The sequence below is a fragment of the Mobula hypostoma genome, chromosome 6 (assembly GCF_963921235.1).
Source record: "Mobula hypostoma chromosome 6, sMobHyp1.1, whole genome shotgun sequence".
NCBI lineage: Eukaryota > Metazoa > Chordata > Chondrichthyes > Myliobatiformes > Myliobatidae > Mobula > Mobula hypostoma.
Genome location: NC_086102.1, coordinates 166,548,316 through 166,572,264, shown reverse-complemented (window position 1 = coordinate 166,572,264; position 23,949 = coordinate 166,548,316). Strand labels below are relative to the sequence as shown.

General features: G+C 39.6%; 1 protein-coding gene across 2 annotated transcripts in view; it reads left to right on the top strand.

The window, feature by feature from the left end:
- Positions 1-23,949, top strand: part of LOC134348583 (integrin alpha-6-like) — a 114,048-nt gene that overhangs the window by 50,249 nt on the left and 39,850 nt on the right. For both annotated transcript variants that reach the window (XM_063052177.1, XM_063052178.1), the window contains exons 7-10: positions 8,887-9,080; positions 11,129-11,217; positions 17,120-17,247; positions 18,068-18,163. In XM_063052177.1, the coding sequence (XP_062908247.1) occupies positions 8,887-9,080; positions 11,129-11,217; positions 17,120-17,247; positions 18,068-18,163 (507 nt within the window). The remainder of the gene's footprint in view (positions 1-8,886; positions 9,081-11,128; positions 11,218-17,119; positions 17,248-18,067; positions 18,164-23,949) is intronic.

The following is a 23,949-nucleotide window of genomic DNA, read 5'->3' as shown; positions in this document are numbered from 1 at the left end:
GTCAGTGTGGAGTTTGCACATTCTCCTTGTGACTGCATGGGATTCTTTTGGATGCCCCAGTTTCTTCTCACTTTCCCAAAATAAATACTGCAAGTTGGAAAGTTAATTGGTCATTGTAAAATGCCCTTGGTGTGTAGGTGAATGATGGCCTCTGGGAAGTGTTGATTCGAATTTGGAGAAAACAAAATGAGTTTGGTTAGGATGACTTGTGTTGGTATTTCTTGCCATGAATTCACCACACAGCAAAGTAATATTGAACCTCTTTTTCTTTAAAGTGTTAGAAACTCCTTCATCCAACAGTTTAGGAAGTATTCTGGAGTTGTATGAATATAGAAGATGTTAATTCAAGCAAGAACCAGTCTTCAGTTCTAATTGTAAATTGCAAGCAGTAAATTGAAGTTAAAAATACAAGGCTGAGCCACTGACTAAGAGATATGGTTTGCAAAATGGTGACCATGAGACATTTCCACGTGCATCAACCAAACGTTAAGACAATGGGGTTGTGTTATTGGCCTGCATCAATGCAGGGAACTATATAGGATTAAGTAATTTGTACTGTTGTAAATTACTTAAGGGAAGTCTCCCAGCCAAGGTATTTTAACATTAGGAAGTCTCTCTCACAATTCAAACAAATCACTTGCCAACCCAAAGTATTGAAGCAAACAATGTCATTGTAACTCTTGAAATTTTATTTAATCACCTACTGTTACCATTGATCTTAATTCTAGAAAAATGTGATGTACTTTGAGTTTGTAATAATTTACCGAGAGTGTCTCCAGAATGATTCTGCTTGTTGTGATGAATAAAGACTTCTAATCACTAGCTTCAGTGTCTCTCTGGTGACTTCAGTCACAGTCACAACAGTAGCATCGCCATTGTCGCTCTGCACCACTACTGTGAGCAAGTACTGCAGAGAAACACTCCTACCATTCTGTAACTATCTATAACCTGTTAGTTCCCAAAAGCTGAAATTATATTTCAAAGTAAAGTTTTAAAACCCAAGTATTCTGTAAAGAAAGTGTGATTGTCAAATTTTGCTTGATAATCCTTCTTTGAAATAGCTTCTAGATATTTTATAAGTGTTGCAAATGCTCTAAAGAAACAATTTGTTATTGTCAGTCATTTATTTAGCTGTGGTTGTTATGACAACTAAGCTCAGTTGTGTCCTCATCTGGTGATCTCGTACAAAAGTTTGTTTAACAGGATACTGACCCAAACAACAGATCTTGATTGATCTCATTTTCCCTTTTCTGGTTTTCTTCATAACAGAGACTAAAACAAGGTTGGTGGTAGACGGAAATGTAGATGTCTTCTGAAAATTAATTTCCATTGGTTTACTGGTGGGGGTCAATAAGACATCAAATGCTGGAGCCAGAACGATAATTGGATAAGGATCCAGGCTTGTTAGAATGTCACAAAGTATTATGTATCCTGCTAATCTCTCATGCTTAAAAGAAAGTAATAAAACTGGCTGACTTTTCTCCAGCCATGACGCCATGTCTACAACTCTCTTCGGTGCCTTCAGATCCTTCCTGTAATCTGATGACCAGAGCCATACACGGCATATGCACTATAGGGTAAATAGTCTTGTGCAGTTCTCATGTAATCTCCCAGGTCCTGTACTCTGAACTTCAACTATGTACCTTCTCAAACACTTTCAAGGTGGAATACTTAATTGCCACAATAAACCAATTGCAGTCTCTGCAACTTACAGACTTTATTTGCTTAGCAAATTGTAGTACTGGCATTCATTGCCTTTGAAAGCAAATGGATATTCACTAACAAATTCTTATGAGAATACAGTACAGAGTTACCAATTAACACAATCACAGACATTTTAATATTAAAAACTTAAGCATGGCGCCATCTACTGACACATCAGTGAGAGCAGATAAATGTTCATTCTTTAGAATAATTTTTGCTACAGATGGGGGTAAAAAAGATGGCATTTATATATAAGACATAAGCAAAATACTCCAGTTAATAAAATACTTATGAAAATGTAGGCACTATTGTATGATAGGGTGTGAGACTGCATTAGATGCATTTTGAGGTGGACTTTTTCAACTCAGTCACAGGCAATCTAAACGCAGGCGGGTGGGACCACTGGGCCTCATGGTCAACATGGATGAGTTGGGCCGAAGGGCCTATTCCCATTTCTGTAACTATGGCTACGGTTATTTGTAATGTCATATTAGTTGATTACGATACCTAGCAGCTTAGGAAATTGCCACTTTTGTATATCAACAATAAGAGAAAGACCACTCAGATTCCTAGGACACATCATGCGGAAAGATGAACTGGAAAAACTCATACTCCCTGGAAAGATTGAGGGGAGCAAACCTAGTGGAAGACCTCGGCTTATGTACATCAAAAGCATAGCCAGGTGGCTACATGTCAAGGAAATGGAAGTCATCCAAAAAACAAAGGATAGATCTATATGGAAAACCATGGTCACCAAAGTCCGCATCGGATATGGTACCTAGACAGACAGATATATCTTTCTTTTTAAATCTTTTTATTGAATAAGTATACAAAAAGGTAAGCCATATAAACACTAATACACTGTTAGAATGTAATAAAATTACAGAAGATATTAATGCAAAAAAATACTACAAACAATGTAATTTAAACATAACATACCAAGATAACCTAATAGTATACTAATTTTATATATATATATATATATATATCAATAGAGAAAAGGAAAACCCCCCCCCCAAAAAAAACCCCACCGTGCAACTAACTAAAAGCAATGCAAAGCAATGGGCTAACTAGAAACCAAACAGAGTTAAACTTAAAATCACGTCCTCAATCCCGACCTCCATTAAAAACAGTAAAAAAAAAACAAGAAGGGTATATATTACATTAAATGAAAATATTGAATAAAAGATCTCCAAGTCTGTTCAAATTTAAATGAGGAGTCATAAAGATTGCTTCTAATTTTCTCCAGATTCAAGCATAATATCGTCTGAGAAAACCAAAAAAAGGTAGTTGGAGCATTAAGCTCTTTCCAATGTTGTAAGATACATCTTTTCGCCATTAAAGTAAGAAATACAATCATTCTATGGGCTGAAGGGGAAAGATTACTGGAAATTTTAGGTAGTCCAAAGATAGCAGTAATAGGGTGAGGGGAGATATCTATATTCAATACCTTGGAGATAATATTAAAAATGTCTCTCCAAGAAGTTTCCAAAGTAGGGCAAGACCAAAACACATGAGTTAAAGAGGCTATCTGCCCCGGACATCTATCACAAAAAGGATTAATATGAGAATAAAAGCGCGCTAACTTATCTTTGGACATATGTGCTCTATGAACAACTTTAAATTGAATTAGGGAATGTTTAGCACAGATAGAGGAAGTATTGACTAATTGTAAAATCTGCCTCCAGTCATCTACGGAAATGGTAAACCCCAATTCCTGTTCCCAATCTACCCTAATCTTATCAAATGGAGCTTTCCTAAGTTTCATAATAATATTATAAATCATAGCCGATGCACCTTTCTGACATGGATTAAGGTTGATTATAGTATCTAAAATGTATGTAGGAGGAAGCATTGGAAAGGAAGAAAGTATAGTACTTAGGAAATTTCTAACTTGTAGATATCTAAAAAAATGTATTCTTGATAAATTATATTTATTAGATAATTGTTCAAAAGACATAAGGGAACCATCTAAAAATAAATCCAAAAACCGTGAAATACCCTTAGTCTTCCAAATTTGAAAAGCACGATCCGTAAAGGAGGGAGGAAAAAATATGTTACCTAAAATAGGAATCGCTAACCCAAATTGATTAAGATCAAAAAATTTTCTGAATTGAAACCAAATACGTAAGGTATATTTAACTATCGGGTTAGACACCTGTTTAAGGCGTTTCAAATCAAAAGGAAGAGAGAAACCTAAAATAGAACCAAGTGTAAAACCCTGTACAGATTGTAATTCCAATGCTACCCATTTAGGAATGGATAGTATATTCTGGTCAAGTAACCAGAATTTCATATGTCAAATATTAATTGCCCAATAATAAAATCTAAAGTTAGGTAATGCTAAGCCTCCATCTCTCTTAGCTTTCTATAAATGTATCTTACCCAGTCTCGGGTTTTTATTCTGCCAAATAAATGAAGAAATTTTAGAGTCAACTTTGTCAAAAAAAGATTTTGGAACAAAGATTGGTAATGCCTGAAATATATATTAAAATTTTGGCAAAAAAAACATCTTAACTGCATTAATACGACCAATCAAAGTTAAATATAAAGGAAACCATTTAGATGAAAGTTGAATAATATGGTCTATTAATGGTAAAAGTTAGTCTTAAATAAATCTTTGTATTTACAAGTAATTTTAGTCCCAAGATATGAAAAATAATTATTAATCAATTTAAATGGAAATTTATAATATAAGGGAAGTTGTTTATTAATCGGAAAGAGTTCACTCTTACTAAGATTTAATTTATAACCTGAAAAAAGACCAAATTGTGCTAATAGCTCTAAAACAGCCAGGATGGATTTCTGAGGATTGGAAATATATAAAAGTAAATCATCAGCATAAAGTGATAATTTATGGGACTTTAAGCCCCGAGTTATCCCAGTAATATTTGGAGATTCTCGAATGGCAATTGCAAGAGGTTCTAATGCAATATCAAATAATAAGGGACTAAGAGGACAACCTTGTCGATACCTCGAAAAAGAGGGAAAAAAGGTGAACTTAAAGAGTTAGTACGGACCAAGGCCACAGGAGAATGATATAACAGTTTAATCCAGGATATAAATTTCGAGCTAAAATTAAACATTTCAAGCACCTTAAATAAATAAGGCCATTCTACTCTATCAAAAGCTTTCTCAGCATCTAAAGAGATAACACACTCAGGAACATTTTGTGATGGAGTATAAACAATATTTAACAGTGTGCGAATATTATAAAAAGAGTAACGACCTTTAATAAAACCCGTTTGGTCTTCCGAAATAATAAAAGGAAGTACTTTTTCTAATCTATTTGCTAATAACTTAGAAAAAACTTTAGAATCAACATTTAATAAAGATATTGGTCTATAAGATGCACATTGAGCAGGATCTTTATCCTTCTTTAATATTAGAGAAATTGATGCTCTATTGAAAGATTCAGGAAGTTTACCAAGTTTCAATGAAGCCTCAAAAACCCTACAGAGCCAAGGGATTAATGAAGGAGCAAAACATATATAAAATTCTACGGTAAACCCATCAGGGCCAGGAGCTTTCCCCAAATTCATAGAGAGAATAACATTCTTAATCTCATCCATGGTAATGGGAGTATCTAACATAGAAGACATATCCTGTGAAATCTCAGGGAAGTCTATATTATCTAAAAAATCATTCATATATTTAGAATCTCCAGGAGACTCTAAATGAAGGAAGAGTAAAAATCACAGCAAGTTTGATTAATCCCCACATGATCAAGTATCAGTCGATCATTTTGGTTATAAATCTGATTAATTTGAGATTTAGCATAATTAGACTTCAATTGATTAGCCAACAGTTTGCCAATTTTGTCACTGTGTACATAAAATTCACTTCTTGTTTTCTTTAATTGGTTTACAATCGAGGATGAGAGTAATAAACTGTTCCATTTGAAGTTCAGTTCTTTGTTTATATAACTCCTCAGAAGGAGCTATAACATATTTCTTATCAATTTCCTTAATCTTGTCCACAATTACCAACTCCTCCTGCTTCAGCTTCTTCCTCAAAGCAGCAGAATACGAGATAATCTGACCACGAATATAAGCTTTAAAAGTGTCCCAAAGAATGTTGACAGAAATATCCTCTGTATAGTTAATTGTAAAAAAAAAAGATCAATCTGTTCATTCATAAACTTAACAAAGTCCGAGTCCTGAAGCAACAGCGAATTAAAACGCCATTGTCTATTATTTTGTATATTGGCCAGAATTTTAATAGAAAGCTTAAGTGGAGCATGATCCGAAATGGTTATAGAGTCATAATCACATTTAATCACTGAGGAAATAAGATGAGAATCAATAAAGAAATAATCAATTCTTGAATAGGAATGATGAACATGTGAAAAAAAAGAAAAATCTTTTTCCTGAGGATGCAAAAAACGCCAAATGTCCGTCGACCCAGAATCAGAAAGAAATGAATTAATCAAAGTTGCAGATTTATTAGGTAAGGTCCGTAAAGGAGCCGAACAGTCCAAAGCTGGAGACAAACAGGTATTAAGATCTCCGCCCCAGATCAATGAAAACTCATTCAAATTCGGAAACTGATTAAACAATGATTTATAAAATTCTGGACAGTCCATATTAGGAGCATAAACATTAACCAAAACTACTTTTTTATTAAATAGTAAACCACTAACCAATAGAAATCTACCATTCGGATCAGAGATAATATCATGTTGTATAAAAGTAACTGAGGAGTCTATAAAAATAGAGACGCCTCGAATCTTAGCATTGGAGTTCGAGTGAAACTGTTGTTCCTTCCAGAATTTAAAAATACGTAGTCTGTCCCCCCTCCGCACATGGGTCTCTTGTAAAAATAAAATTTGTGCTTTAAGTCTCCGGAACACTTTAAAAACTTTTTTCCTTTTAATAGGATGATTAAGACCATTAGTATTCCAGGAGACAAAATTAATAATAGACTCCATAAACCCTAACGTCAACCCGCAACAAGGAGGATTGACGATAGGCTCGACCCACGAACCCGGAAAGGGAACAGAACATACAAGAGATACCGGGAAGAAGAACGCAACCAATACTTCAATAATATATATAGCCCAAGAAGAAAAAAACTAAAACGTGAAGCCCATCCCACCACCCTCCACCCCATGATCCCACGGCTAAATCTAACGCAGACCAGCCCGAAAGAAGCAAGCACTAAAACTAACCCCATGACTTCCGGTATACGCTCCCTAAAAAAAAAGTGTAAATATAAAAAAGATCAGCTGATTATAAAACAGTAAAAGAATAAAAAAAAGATAACTCAATTAAAATAAACACATAACAGAATAAAAGCCAGAAAATATTAAAAAAACCGCAATAAACCCCAGACCCACGAGTAAACAAAACAACAAAAAATAGAGATTATTAACATAAACTAGTTATAAAAACCTACAAAACAAAATAAATTTAAAAAAAACTACAAAATTTAAGACCACCAAGGAAATACGTAAAATGACGATAAGGAAGTAACCACCCAGAATCCCCTGGGAAAAAGAAAGAAATGACGCAGTTAAAAAGAAAGTTTAGCAACCATATTAAGTAATGAAAAATAAACTTTTCTGCCCAAATAGGGCAAAAAAGAACTAAGACCAACAAATTCACAGCCTCCGATCAACGGAGATAGTTAAAATATTACGATTAAGATGTTGAAGATGAAAATTGATCCAGATAACTCTGGGCATCCGATGGAGATTCAAAAAAACGGAGGGCTCCATCCAACGTACGAATTTTTAAACGTGCTGGGTAAAGCAGCGCTGGTTTTAAATCCATCTTGTAGAGTTCCGACATCACAGATCTGTAACGAACCCGTTGATCCCGGATTGGTTTACTGAAATCCTCCACAAATCGGAACTTAAGATCCAGAAAATCAATGAAACCTTTAGATCGAACGAAACAAAACAGTTTCTCCTTATCTTGAAAGTAATGAAAACGTAAAATGACATGTCTAGGTTTATCTGACCTAGACGAGTATGATGGAACTCTATGGACACGATCCAATAACGGTGGTTGGTCAGGAAATACAGTAGGAAATGCATCTTTTAAAAGTTGAGAAAAATACTTCATAGGGTTACCGGATTCAACAGCTTCACGCACCCCAATCATTCGAAGATTCTGCCGTCGCATTCTAGATTCTAAGTCAGAGTTTTTAAAGGTCAGAAAGACGAGTTTCTTCTTCATTACATTAATTGTTTCTTCGATTTTCTCCATCTTGAGCTCACTTTGTTGCGTGGATTTTTGAAGATCAGATATAGCCAACCGATGTTCCGTAATAGATATTTGTATCTTCTCAATTGAATCGGCAATTTTCTGGAGACTAGTTGAAATTTCCTCCCGAATTAGCTCCGATATAGCTTTCAAAGTCACCAGTGGTTCAGCCGGAGGGAAATCAGTACCTTTCGGTTTAACCGGAGGTTTGCCATCCTTCCCATTTTTTTCCATTCTTAGACATAGCAGACCTTAAACGCATCCAATTATCGGAGAGCCCAATTTATTTCAAAGTATTGTAAAAGTTGATGCCTTAATGATTAATTAAAATATAGCTGATCATAAGAAAAAAGCTCAGAGGTAATGGAGCGAGTCAAGAACGCGACTTCACTCCATGAGCGCTACCGGAAGTCTCCCCGACAGACAGATATATCTGGTGGACATTTTATTTAATAGCCAAGTGGAAAGGGTCACCTGTCCTCCCCAGAGCCTGGTGGGGCCATGAAAACATTTTTAAGGATAAATTGAATACTGATTTGATAGAATGAATGAAAAGGCCGACATTACATTGAGTGGCTCATAATGGATGAAGCTACTAGTAGGCCAGATAGTCAGTTTCATAGTGTAATTCTATAAGCATTTCTATCATAAAATAAGCTGTGTTAGTAATTAAGTTCATCTCAGGAATGTATGCCTGAAATTAAGTCTTCCTGACCTCATTGATGACACTTAATTTTCTGAATAAATTTTCTTTCCCCTTGAGGGATCCTTCCAACATATTTAAATCACAACCGCTAGAAAGTAAACTAATACAACAATAGTATAGAATGTGTAACAGTTGGTCTATGCAGCTGAAAGAGCCGAAGAGCTACAGATGTGTGCATTGTTATTATGGTGGATGGCATGTGGAGAAATTTTCCAGAAACAATCTCACTTTGTTTCAGCACTGAAATGAGAATGATTTTCTCCCCAGGTGGTTGGATCTTGTTGTTGGAGCACCGCAGTTCTTTGATAGAGAAGCAGAAATTGGTGGTGCTGTATATGTTTACATCAATGATAAAGGGAATTGGAATAACGCCAATCGTATTCGATTGAATGGTACTAAAGATTCCATGTTCGGATTGGCTGTTGAGAATATAGGCGACATTAACCAGGATGGGTATCCAGGTAAGATCACAACTATAATCCATAAGTAATAGCTTGTATTTAATTGAATTTTTATGTTTTTACATGGATATAGACAAATATAGTTGCCCTAGAAGTGACTTGCATCATATATTCAATTGTTCCATTTAATTGTAGAGAATGTATACAGGCTGAATTTCTTGTTCTTCACAGACATCCACAAAAACAGAAAACCCCAAAGAACGTGTGGCAGTAAAATGTTAGAGCCCCTAAGCTTCCTTGTTTGTCAATCAGAAACGAGAGAAAATCTGCAGATGCTAGAATCCAAGCAAAACACACAAATTGCTGCAGGAACTCATCAGGCCAGGTAGCATCTATGAAGAGTACTGTCGACATTTTGGGCTGAGAGCCTTCGGCAGGACCCTTCAGTACTGATAAAGGGTCTCGGCCCAAAACGTTGACTGTACTCTTTTCCGTAGGTGCTGCTTGGCTTGCTGAGGTCATCTAGCATTTTGTGTGCTGCTCCTTTGTACTTGTTACATTTAAGAATGTGAATATAAAGCTGTGTTAAAGAAACTAACAATCTTAATAGAAATTTTGTATATAAACAAAATGCGAGTATTTATTTAATTATTTCAAAGTGGATGCGCAGTAAGTGTTCAGACAATTTGCTATTGGAAAGATATTTCCTTGATTAAAATTGCTTTGTTTTCCTTTGACCCAAATTATTTGAAGGGTTTAAAAATATTTTGCTGTAATATGGGAAATTGTTGGTGTTTTAAAACTTATTTTTAGTAAACCATTTCTGTGACGATCTTGCCTTTCTTGAAAACATGGCCTTTGAATTGGTAGTTTTATCCTCAATCTAACCTTGTAGTACTCACGGTTCCTAAGGTTGTTTTAGGACTCTTTTATCAATTGATGGATCTTAGAGAATGAAAATGAAATATTTTATTGTTTCATGTTTGGATGTTTTTATTAAATTTACAGGTTATGATTAGACTACAATTTTAGGAAATATATTTGATTAAGGGATGCGAATGGATTTTTGTCTTCACTGTCTAGGTGGTGTTGAAGTTGTATAGAGAACCTGAGCAGTTTTTATTGTCTTGTATTTCCCAAGTACAGTTGAAGCATACTGTCAAAACAATGCCCATTTGTTGAAGCTGACTGTCTACCTTAGTTCTTTTAGATAATGTTTTCAAATCAGTACTGCTTCAATTGCAAATAAATCACACAATCATATCCCATTCTGCCTTAAAGCAGGAGTCGATGTTCTTGGGTTTAAGTTCCTGCCACATATATCCACAATAAAAATGTGATCCCAGTCTATGTTCCACTAGACCTGCTAGGCCACTTGGTTCATAGGAAGTCAAAGAAACTTGCATTTGACGTGTTTCAAAAAGGAATAAAAATCTTTGCAAATGTGTTTAAAACTTTAAAGATTAAATTGCATACATAGATGCCAAAGATTTGCCTTGATCCAGTGACGTATGAGTTGGGGTTAGTAAGTTGTGAATATGTTATTTTGGTGATGCAAGCGTAGCAAGTCTTGCATGCTGCCCTTGGCAACCTTTGGAGTTGAGTTTTTCCAAATGTCTGAATTTTCCCACGAGCACACCCAAAATGAATTTTAATTACTGTGGTCTCGAAGTCGTATTCATGCAAAGGGGTATTGATTGTATTCATGCATATGCAGACATCTCGGTCAACTGGATGTTTCTTCTTCTAACCTGCGTTTCCCACCAGAACTGCATTTTAAATTTAATCTACAATCAATATTCAGATCTGAAGATTGGTCGTTGAAGGTTAATATTTGCTGTATTGCATCTCCAAAATACGTCCTAACAGTAGATAGACCCAAAACTTTTTGTTTACTTTTCATATAACTTTGAAGTCACGGATTTCAGTAAAACCAGAACCCAACATTGAATCAATATAAACTATGTCATGATGTTATCCACTAGATGGCATAGACAACTTTTATTTTTGTAAAGTTGAATATTCTTTAATTCTTTGTGAAGACCTTTTGGCTGTTATAGATCTGTTCAGAAAATAGATGCTAACCAGTTCTATTGGTCCACCTTCAGATATTGCTGTTGGAGTGCCATATGATGGTAACGGCAAAGTTTACATATACCATGGGTCTGTTACTGGAATAAATACAAAACCGGCCCAGGTAAGAGATTTTACCAAATGTTTACAATTGTAAAGGTTTCTGATCTGAAAATTAAATTCTATTGCTGGTTAGAAATACAATTATCTTAATCTAAAGTTAAAAGTAAATTTATTATTGAAGAACACATGTCACCATATACAACCCTGAGATTCATTTTCTGCAAACAGTCTCAGTAAATGCATGAAACACAATAGAATCAGTGAAACACCACACCCAACAGGATGGTTAACAACCAATGTGCAAAAACAAAACTCTGCAAATACAAAAAGAAAGGGGAAAAAGTACTAATACTGAAATAAGTATCAAGAAAATGAGATGAAGAATCCTTGAAGAGTCCAAAGGTTGAGGGAACAGTTTAGTGATGGGGCAAATAAAGTTAAATCCTCTGGTTCAAGAGCCTGGTGGATGAACAGCAATAACTGTTCCTGAACCTGTTAGTGTGGGTTCTGAGGCTCCTGAATGAACTTCCTGATGGCAACAACGAGAAGACAGCTTGGCCAGGAATGTTGGGGTCCTTGATGATGGATGCTGCTTTCCTGCAACAGTGCTCCATGCTGGGGAGGGCTTTACGCACGATGGACTGGGCCATATCCGCTACTTTTTGTAGGCTTTTCCATACAAAGGCATTGGTGTTTCCATACCAGGTCATGATGTAACTAGTCACTATACTCTCCACCACACTCCTGTAGGGGTTTTAGTTGACATGCCAAATCTTTGCAAACTTCTAAGGAAGTCGAGGTGCTGCCATCCTTTCTTCATAATGCCACCTGAGTGTTGAACCCAGGTCAGATCCTCTGGAATGATTACACAGGGGAATTTAAAGTTGCTGACTCGCCACCTCTGATTCCCCCGATGAGGACTGGCTCATGGACCTTCGGTTTCCTCCTCCTGAAGTCAATAATCAGCTCTTTGGTCTTGCTGACATTGAGTGAGAGGTGGTTGTTGTGGCTCCACTCAGCCAGATGTTCAATCTCCTCCTATGTGCTGATCCATCACCACCTCTGATTCAGCCAACAGCAGTGGTGTTGTTGGCAAACTTAAATATGGCATTGGAGCTGTGCTTAGCCTTACAGTCATTAGTATAAAGTGAGTAGAGCATGGGGCTAAGCTCAGCCTTGTGGTGCACCTGTGCTGAGGGAGATAGTGGAGGAAATGTTGTGGCTAATCTGTGTGTCCGACAGAGTGAGCAGCAGCACTGGGGCTCCACAGGGGACTGTCTTGTCTCCCTTTCTCTTCACCATTTACACCTCGGACTTCAACTACTGCACAGAGTCTTGTCATCTTCAGAAGTTTTTGGATGACTCTGCCATAGTTGGATGCATCAGCAAGGGAGATGAGGCTGAGTACAGGGCTACGGTAGGAAACTTTGTCACATGGTGTAAGCAGAATTATCTGCAGCTTAATGTGAAGAAGACTAAGGAGCTGGTGGTAGACCTGAGGAGAGCTAAGGTACCGGTGACCCCTGTTTCCATCCAGGGGGTCAGTGTGGACATGGTGGAGGATTACAAATACCTGGGGATACGAGTTGACAATAAACTGGACTGGTCAAAGAACACTGAGGCTGTCTACAAGAAGGGTCAGAGCCGTCTCTATTTCCTGAGGAGACTGAGGTCCTTCAACATCTGCCTGACAATGCTGAGGATGTTCTACGAGTCTGTGGTGGCCAGTGCGATCATGTTTGCTGTTGTGTGCTGGGGCAGGAGGCTGAGGATGGCAGACACCAACAGAATCAACAAACTCATTCGTAAGGCCAGTGATGTTGTGGGGATGGAACTGGACTCTCTGACGGTGGTGTCTGAAAAGAGGATGCTGTCTAAGCTGCATGCCATCTTGGTCAATGTCTCCCATCCACTACATAATGTACTGGGTGGGTACAGGAGTACATTCAGCCAGAGACTCATTCCTCCAAGATGCAGCACAGAGCATCATAGGAAGTCATTCCTGCCTGTGGCCATCAAACTTTACAACTCCTCCCTTGGAGGGTCAGACATCCTGAGCCAATAGGCTGGTCCTGGACTTATTTTATAATTTACTGGCATAATTTACATATTACTATTCAACTATTTATGGTTCTATTACTATTTATTATTTATGGAGCAACTGTAACGAAAACCAATTTCCCCCGGGATCAATAAAGTATGACTATGAATTGAATGGGGTCTGCAAGTGAGGTTGCACAAGGAGGTATTGAGGCCAACGTCTTGAAGCTTATTGATTAGTTGTGAGGGGATGATGGTATTGATTGCAGGGCTGAAGTCATTGAAGAGCACTACTATCCAGATGTTCCAGGGTTGAGTGAAGAGCCAATGAAATTACATCTGCTGTGGGCCTACTGTTATGGTAGGCAAATTGGAGTGGTTCCAAGTCACTTCTTAGGCAGGACTTGATGTGTTTCATCACCAACCTCTCAATGCACTTCATCACAGTAGATTGAAGTGCTACTGGATGATAGTCACTGAGGCAGGTTATCATGTTCTTCTTGGGCACCAGTATAATTGAAGCTTGGTATCTCAGTTTGCTGAAATGAGAGGTTAAAGATGTCGATAAATACTCCAGCCAGTTGATGAACACAGGTCTTTAATACCCAGGCAGGTACCCATTCAGGGCCAGATGCTTTCCAAAGGCTCACCCTCCTGAAGGATGTTGTCGTGTCAGCCTCAGACTGAAGTCACAGGGCCATTGGGGGCTGTGGGAGATCATGAAGGTGCTCTATGTTTTGATGGTCAAAGCGAACATAAAAGACATTGAGCTGATCTGGGAGTGAATGTGTGCTGTCACCTATGCCACTTGGTTTCACTTTGTAGAAGGTGAGAACATTCAAGCCCTGCCACAGTTGTTCAGCTTCCTTCAGCCATTTAAGTTTGGTCCAGAATTGCCATTCCGTACATGAGATGGCTTTCCAGAGATCACATCAGGACCTCTTGTATTTAACTTGGTCACCAGACCTGAATGCCACTGATCTGGCCCTCAGCAGATTGCAGATCTCATGGTTCATCTCGGGCTTCTGGTTGGAGAAGACAATGATTTTATGGAGACACACTCGTCTAAGACCGTACAATAAAATTGTAATTGCACAACAAAATTATGATGCTTGTAATTTTACTCTGTTGATTTTTAAATTCAGTTGTTAATCCTTTCAAGTGCTATTTACAGTGAAGTGATATAGCTGCAACCAAGCAATTTGGCTGCATTAACTGCTGTTTAAATCATGTAACCAAAGTAAAATGTTGGCCTAGCATTTACTGTGAATTGCAATTATAACTATCTTTGCTTTTGACTGCAGATGAATAATGAGAGGTGTAATTGTTGTCTGCTTTTATTTGACTATGACTGCACTGGTGGACCTGCTTCAAATTTATTTCAGACTCTGGTACTGTTCTGCTTGGTAGCAGCCATTTCTAATAAGCCAATTGCCGCTGCTGGTGACCTAGCACGGGTTGTTATCCCTGTATGATGCACCCTCCAATCTCTCCAGTAGTGATGTTCCACAAAGTTGAAGAACTGTATTCAAATCTTTATTTGCAACTAGCAAAGTGAACAATCTTGAAGTGATGCAATTAAACGGTCAACAAAAGATATGACACCCGGCAGTCAGCAGAACTAAACTAAACCGGCTAGAACAAAGTACGAATACGCAACTCGTTCCCTTCACTTTTACCGCCACCCCCCCACCCCATGTGACTAGTTACGGCAGTAAACTGGCAACACAGAATACAATACAGATAGAAAACAGATGCATGGCTCCCACACTGCAATGATGGATTGTGGTTGGTTGCTGTATTTCAGTGGTCTCCAACCTCCGGGCCGCGGACCGATACATTGCCGCGAAGAATGCAGCGGTGCAGCGGTAGCCGGAACACACCCAGCACAAAAAAGCCGAAATAAACAAGCTAATTAATTAGGTGCCGCTCGGCACGTAAATGTCGGCCCAGATCAGAGGCGACACATTAAGGATGTATTTTGCATACTCGCAAAGTTAAGCGAATAATATGGTTATATTTTGAGCATTTTAGTGGAGAATTTGAAGAGATAGCATTTTATTGTAAACCATGGATCTCCCATTATAAGCTTGGCTTATAATGTCTGTTTCCAGGAATAACTAGTCACATGGAATTAAAATAAGGCCTAGAAATATGACAGGATTCATGATATTATTACTGAATTACATTCTCATTAGAGTTTGACAAGTTTGCTGGCAGTGTTAAGTTTAAAAACCACTTTACAGAGCCACATTTTATTTTATTTTAGTATTTTATTGACATACAGCATGGAATAGGCCCTTCCAGGCCTTCAAGCTGTGCCACCCAGCGACTGATTTCCTCCCCTCCCCCCTGCACCCAAATTTAATCCTAGCCTAATCACAGGACAATTTACAATAGCCAATTAATCTATTGACTGGTTTGGCTTTGGACTGTGGGAGGAAACCGGAGCACCTGGAAGAAACCCATGCAGTCACAGGGAGAATGTTACAGGCAGCGGCAGGAATTGAACCCAAGTCGCTGATACTGTTAAATGTTGTTCTAACCACTGTGCTACCGTGATGCCCACACAAGAAACTCTAGTTGATTTCTTTTCATATATATATATTGACTTTGTAGCTAAAAAAGCAAAATACTTGTATTAGAAATCCTCCTTGGTGTCAAGTTAACTTCTGTGTTTACACAGCACAGAAATGGGTCTTTTGGCTCATCATGTCTATAGCAACCATTAATCAACCATCTAAACTAATCTCATTTGCAGCACTTGGTTCATAACCTTCTCTGTCTTCGTGATTCAATGATCATTGAAATACCTCTGAAATGTTGTAAGAATCCCTGCCTACAGCACCCTCTCATATTGTGCATTCCAGATTTCTATGACCTGTCTGGGTGAGAAAATTCTTCCTCAGATCTCCTCTAAACTTACCACTTGCTATAAGCCTGGGGCCTCTTGTGTTTAAGAGGGAGTTAGATATGGCTCTTGTGGCTACAGGGGTCAGGGGGTATGGAGGGAAGGCTGGGGCAGGGTTCTGAGTTGGATGATCAGCCATGATCATAATAAATGGCGGTGCAGGCTCGAAGGGCCGAATGGCCTACTCCTGCACCTATTTTCTATGTTATATACATTTACAACAGGGAAATACTTGCTGCCATCCGTACTTCTGCTAATTTTGTGCACCTCTGTCAGGCCTCTCTCATCCTTTTCTTGACCAAGAAGAACAAAGCCAACCTATCCAATCTCCCCAAACTGGAATTCTCCGGCCCAGGCAACATCTGAGTGAATCTTCTCTGCAGCCTCTTCAAGGCAATCAATATGTTTCTGCAATGTGGCAACCAGAAATGTACACGGTTCTTCAGAAGTGACCTAACTGCAGTATCTCTGCATTCATCTTCTATTCCCTGTCTAATGAAGAAAACTATCATGTATGTCATCTTTACCAACTTATCTACCTGCATCATGGATCCTTGGATTTATACACCACTACATTTTTACCCTCAGTGTTCCCAAGAGCCCCACCATGCATTGTGTATGACCCACTCTGTTTAGTCTTCATGTGCATCACCTCGCGTTTATCAGGATTAAATTCCATCTGCTATTGCTTTGTCCATTTTAACAACTGGTCAATATCACCCTGCAGTCTACAACTGTCCTCCTCACTGTTTTTAGCACCTTTGGATGTAGTGTCATGTAATTCATTAGAGGAAGTCTTGCATTTTAAAAAAAAGTACCTTTCATGGCCCTAGGACATTTCAAAGAGCTTTTTTACAATGAAGTATATTTTAAAATAGAGTTAATTTTGAAATTTACGTAACAGAAATCTAGCTCGTAGCACTTTTTTTTTGGAGCTTAGCTATCACAGGTCTAGATGCATGCTTTAACTGCTTAAACTAATAGTAAAATGTAATTATTTCAAATTCTCTAGATCCTTGAGGTGAAAGATTCTTCTGTCAGTCACTTTGGCTACTCTCTTGCGGGCAACATGGATCTAGATGGGAACGGCTATCCTGACATGGCTGTTGGATCACTTAGTGATGCGGTCTTTATGTACAGGTGAGCCCTTCAGCAATATTTTTTAAGGATTCCACAACACTTTCAACTTTGAGAACCAAGGAAGAGAAAGCAACTTAGTTTTAAGATGAAAACAGTGTTGTGGAGAGTTGGATGAGACAGCCGGAATGTTGTTGGTGGGTGAGGCCGGAGTAGCCATAGAGATAAGCTGTGAAGAGATCTGGTTGAAAGGCTAATAAGGACACAAGGGAGCATAAAAACGGTGAAAGAAAGGCAAATAGAGTAGAAGGCGAAACTAAACCAAAAATTTACAGGCTGAGAAATGCAGAGCTGTTGGAAATGCCCAGACTTTGAGGGCAGGCCATGCTGAAGGGGAGCTTCTGGAATGTACTATACTACCTCTTCCCCTGGGGTCTGTGGTGTCCATGAATTGGGATGTCTCCCTCTTCCAGCATTGCTGTCTTTGCAGTGAATGCTCCCAAGTAAGGGAGGGACTTGAAGTCATCGCCTCGTCGTTAAGAAATGGCCGTGTGAATTTGGTCATCACTTTCATTTTCTGCACAGGACTCCTGCAAGTAATGGTTTAATATTTCTTGAGGAGGAAGACTTGGTTCTTTGTATCTCATGTTAGTCTGCAACTCCCCTGCACAAAAATCACTAACTACACTGATGTAGCCCCCTGCTCCGTGCCTTTGACATGTTTTCATGGACTAGTGCAGGGTCTCCCAACCTGGGGACTGGGGCCCATGGACCCCTTGCTGAATGGCATTGGTCCATGGTATAACAAAGGTTGGGAACCCCTGGACTAATGAAGTTTAAGCCAGCTTGTTGTTACTGAGCTATTTATTTTGTTCTTCCTCAGGGCTCGGCCTGTTATAACAATTGAGAAAGAAGTTGTTACTGATCCCAAGGATATTGATATTAATAAAAAGAATTGCCAGAATAACGAGAGAATTTGGTAAGTAACTTAAAGCAACAGCAAGCACCTACATTAATGTAAGGTTTCCAACTCTGTTAATCACAGTTGTCAAATGTTTTGTTGTAGTATAAAATCTAACTGAGCAGCAGGATTTTTTGGGTGGGGAGAGTTGGTGGAAGTTGGTGGACAAGGGAGGGGTCATAGCACACAGTGAATGGAATGGTATATCTCAGGAGCAAACACTTCAACCCATGATGAAGGAAATCTCTGGGAGATACCAGATCAGTACAGCACAGAAATAGGCCCTTTGGTTTGCTGTGTTGTAATAAACTATTTATAGTAGTTAAATACATAACTAGGCTCTTCAGCCTAGACAATATCCATATCCCTTCATTCTTTGCGTATCACTGTGCCTATCTAAGAGCATCTTAACCTCCACCACCACCCCTAGCCATACATTCCAGGTACTACTGCCACTCTCTGCTGTAAACTTGCCCCTCACATCTTCCTTGAATTTATCCCCATTCACCTTAAGCCCATTGCCCTCCACAATTAGACATTTTGACCCTAGGACAATTATACCGACTTTCCACTCTATTGATGCCTCTAATAATCATATAAACCTCAATCACATGTCTCCTGAGCCTTTACTGCTTCAGAGAAAAGAACCAAAGTTCGACTGATTTCTCATAGCATTGCCCTGTAAGCTAGGCAATATTCTGGTAAACCTCTTCTGTACTCTCTCCAAAGCCTCCACATCCTTCCTATTAAGTAGTGAGCAGAGTATTCCAGGTGTGACCTAAGTAGTTTTATAAAGCTGCAACAAAACTTCCCGACTTTTGAATTCAATGCCTTGACTAATCAAGGCCAGCATACCATCTGCATTCTTTCTCACCCTAACAATTTATGTAGCCACTTAGATTTGGAGCCTGAGATCCCTCTGTACATTCACACCATTAAGGGTCCTGCCGTTAGCTATATACCGTTCCTTTACATTTGATCTCCCAAACCTCAGATGGCCAGATTAAATTCCACCTGCCATTTTTTTAGATCTATATCTGCATCTGTTGCATCCTTTGACAATGTTCTATGCTAGCCTTTCTCAACCTTTTTGCTCTGGAGGAACCCTTGAAATAATTTTCACGTCTCAGGGAACCCTCTGCGTTTATTTTTTAAAAAATTGTTCTGTTCTCAACTTGCGGTATGTTAGTGTGATCTGTAAGTTGTAGATAAAATAATCCAAAAATAATTGTGAATGATCTTTTGAGTAGAGAATGAATTTTTAGCCAATCTTACTTGGAAGAAAAAAAAGTAGTTAAGCTTAGCCCGCCTTTCTTGAAATTAATATCTTTCATAGATTTAAAAAAACTCAGAAGGCCAAAATGCATTTACGTCACAGGTTTTAAAAAGTAAACTGTGTAATGCCATTGGCGGTTCATATGTGGTGATACCTGGGTGGTGGCAGGGAGTTCCGTAGTCTCATGGCCTGGGGAAATAAACTTTTTCCCATCCTAATATTCTTTGTTCTAATGCTGTGGTATCTCCTGCCTGATGGTAGGGGGTCAAAGAGTTTGTTGGACAGATGGGAGGGATCATTGACAATGCTAAGGGTCCTGCATACGCAGCGTTCCTGGTAAGTATCTTGGATAGGTGGAAGAGAGACTGCAGTGATCCTCTCTGGGGGTCTTGCGGTCAGATGCCTTGCGATTGCCGTACCAGATGGTGATACAGCTGGTCAGGGCATTACTATTGTTGCTTTTGTAAATATTGGCTAGAAAGAGGTGGGAGGAGCCTCAGTCACCTCGACCTTCTCAAAAAATGGAGATTGTTCTGTGCTTTCTTGACTAAAGGGGTAGTGTTGAAGGGAAGAGGAAAGGGCAGGCAGAGCAGGGTTCCCCTGTGGCCATTCCCCTCAACAACAAGTATACCGCATTGAATACTGTTGAGGGGATGACTTACCTGGGACTAGCCGCAGTAGCCGGATCTCTGGCACTGAGTCTGGCTCTGCAGTGCAGAAGGGAGGGGGAGAAAGAGGAGAGCAGTAGTGATAGGGGACTCGATAGTTAGAGGTGTAGATAGAAGGTTCTGTGGTCGTTTCAGAGAATCCAGGATGGTTTGTTGCCTCCCAGGTGCCAGGGTCAAGGATGTCTCTGATCGATTGCATGACATTCTGAAGTGGGAGGGTGACCAGCCAGATGTCGTGGTGCACATCGGTACCAATGACATAGCAAGGAAGAGTGAAGAGGTCCTGGACAGTGAGTATAGAGAGCTTGGTAGGAAGTTGAAAAGCAGGACCTCAAGGGTGGTAATCTCAGGATTGCTACCTGTGCTAGGTGCCAGTGAGAGTAGGAATAGGATGCTCTGGAGGAGGAACAAGTGGCTGAGGAACTGGTGTAGGGGGCAGGGTTTCAGATTTCAGGATCATTGGGACTTCTTCTGGGGCAGGTGGGACCTGTACAAGAGAGACGGGTTACACTTGAACCACAGGGGGACCAATATCCTTTCAGGGAGGTTTGTTAGTGCTATTGGGGAGGCTTTAAACTAGATTTGCAGGGGGATGGGAACCAGAGTGCCAGAGCTGACAGTGTGGCTGGGGTGAAAATAAATGATGTTGAAAGTTTAAGCAAATCCACTGATAGAAAGGTTGTGAGTGGTGGTAAAAATCTTCTGAGGTGTATATATTTCAATGCTAGGAGTATTGCAGGGAAGGCGGATGAGTTGAGTGCGTGGATTGACACGTGGAATTATGATGTTGTAGCAATTAGTGAAACTAGGCTACAGGAGGGGCAGGACTGGCAGCTTAATATTTCAGGGTTTCGATGTTTCAGATGTGATCGAGGCAGAGGAATGAAAGGTGGGGGAGTAGCATTGCTTGTTAGGGAAAATATTATAGCAGTGCTCAGGCAGGACAGATTAGGGGGCTTGTCTACTGAGTCCTTATGGGTGGAGCTGAGAAACAGGAAAGGTATGGCCACATTAGTGGGATTGTATTACAGACCACCCAATAGTCAACGAGACTTGGAAGAGCAAATCTGCAGAGAGATAGCAGGCAACTGCAGGAAACATAAAGTTGTGGTGGTAGGGGATTTTAATTTTCCATACATTGATTGGGAATCCCATACTGTTAGGGGTCTAGATGGTTTAGAGTTTGTAAAATGTGTTCAGGAAAGTTTTCTAAATCAATATATAGAGGGACCAACTAGAGGGGATGCAATATTGGATCTCCTGTTGGGTAACGAATTAGGGCAAGTGACGGAAGTCTGTGTAGGGGAGCACTTTGGTTCCAGTGATCATAACACCATTAGTTTCAATTTGATCATGGACAAGGATAGATCTGGTCCTAGGGTTGAGGTTCTGAACTGGAAGGCGGCCAAATTTGAAGAAATGAGAAAGGATCTAAAAAGCGTGGATTGGGACAGGTTGTTCTCTGGCAAAGATGTGATTGGTAGGTGGGAAGCCTTCAAAGGGGAAATTTTGAGAGTGCAGAGTTTGTATGTTCCTGTCAGGATTAAAGGCAAATTGAATAGGAATAAGGAACCTTGGTTCTCAAGGGATATTGCAACTCTGATAAAGAAGAAGAGGGAGTTGTATGAAATGTATAGGAAACAGGGGGTAAATCAGGTGCTTGAGGAGTATAAGAAGTGCAAGAAAATACTTAAGAAAGAAATTAGGAGGGCTAAAAGAAGACATGAGGTTGCCTTGGCAGTCAAAGTGAAGGATAATCCAAAGAGCTTTTACAAGTATATTAAGAGCAAAAGGATTGTAAGGGATAAAATTGGTCCTCTTGAAGATCAGAGTGTTCGGCTTTGTGCGGAACCAAAGGAAATGGGGGAGATCTTAAATAGGTTTTTTGCGTCTGTATTTACTAAGGAAGCTGGCATGAAATCTATGGAATTGAGGGAATCAAGTAGTGAGACCATGGAAACTGTACAGATTGAAAAGGAGGAGGTGCTTGCTGTCTTGAGGAAAATTAAAGTGGATAAATCCCTGGGACCTGACAGAGTGTTCCCTCGGACCTTGAAGGACACTAGTGTTGAAATTGCGGGGACCCTGGCAGAAATATTTAAAATGTCGCTGTCTACGGGTGAAGTGCCGGAGGATTGGAGAGTGGCTCATGTTGTTCCGTTGTTTAAAAAAGGATCGAAAAGTAATCCAGGAAATTATAGGCCGGTGAGTTTAACGTCAGTAGTAGGTAAGTTATTGGAGGGAGTACTAAGAGACAGAATCTACAAGCATTTGGATAGACAGGGGCTTATTAGGGAGAGTCAACATGGCTTTGTGCGTGGTAGGTCATGTTTGACCAATCTGTTGGAGTTTTTCGAGGAAGTTACCAGGAAAGTGGATGAAGGGAAGGCAGTGGATATTGTCTACATGGACTTCAGTAAGGCCTTTGACAAGGTCCCACATGGGAGGTTATTTAGGAAAATTCAGTCACTAGGTATACATGGAGAGGTGGTAAATTGGATTAGACATTGGCTCGATGGAAGAAGCCAGAGAGTGGTGGTAGAGAATTTCTTCTCTGAGTGGAGGCCTGTGACTAGTGGTGTGCCACAGGGATCAGTGCTGGGTCCATTGTTATTTGTCATCTATATCAATGATCTGGATGATAATGTGGTAAATTGGATCAGCAAGTTTGCTGATGATACAAAGATTGGAGGTGTAGTAGACAGTGAGGAAGGTTTTCAGAGCCTGCAGAGGGACTTGGACCAGCTGGAAAAATGGGCTGAAAAATGGCAGATGGAGTTTAATACTGACAAGTGTGAGGTATTGCACGTTGGAAGGATAAACCAAGGTAGAACATACAGGGTTAATGGTAAGGCACTGAGGAGTGCAGTGGAACAGATGGATCTGGGAATACAAATACAAAATTCCCTAAAAGTGTCGTCACAGGTAGATAGGGTCGTAAAGACAGCTTTTGGTACATTGGCCTTTATTAATCGAAGTATTGAGTATAAGAGCTGGAATGTTATGATGAGGTTGTATAAGGCATTGGTGAGGCCGAATCTGGAGTATTGTGTTCAGTTTTGGTCACCAAATTACAGGAAGGATATAAATAAGGTTGAAAGAGTGCAGAGAAGGTTTACAAGGATGTTGCTGGGACTTGAGAAACTCAGTTACAGAGAAAGGTTGAATAGGTTAGGACTTTATTCCCTGGAGCATAGAAGAATGAGGGGAGATTTGATAGAGGTATATAAAATTATGATGGGTATAGATGGAGTGAATGCAAGCAGGCTTTTTCCACTGAGGCAAGGGGAGAAAAAAAACAGAGGACATGGGTTAAGGGTGAGGGGGGGAAAGTTTAAAGGGAACATTGGGGAGGGGGCTTCTTCACACAGAGAGTGGTGGGAGTATGGAATGAGCTGCCAGATGAGGTGGTAAATGTGGGTTCTTTTTTAACATTTAAGAATAAATTGGACAGATACATGGATGGGAGGTGTATGGAGGGATATGGTCCGTGTGCAGGTCAGTGGGACTAGGCAGAAAATGGTTCGGCACAGCCAAGAAGGGCCAAAGGGCCTGTTTCTGTGCTGTAGTTTCTATGGTTTCTATGGTTCTGTGGACCAGGTGAGTTCATCCATTATGTGCACTCCCAGAAACTTGATGCTCCTAACTCTCTCCACAGAGAAGCCGTTTATGTGCAGTGAGGAGTGATCAGCTTGCCCCTTCCTAAAGGCCACAATAATCTCTTTAGTGTTATCCATGTTGAGACTCAAGTTGCTGTGCTGGCACAATCCTGCCAGCCCCTCTCCCTCCTCTCCGTCCTGTGTTCTGTCAGTCGATCTTTAAGCACCCTCCGCATGTCAGATGTGAACTTGCCAGTTCCT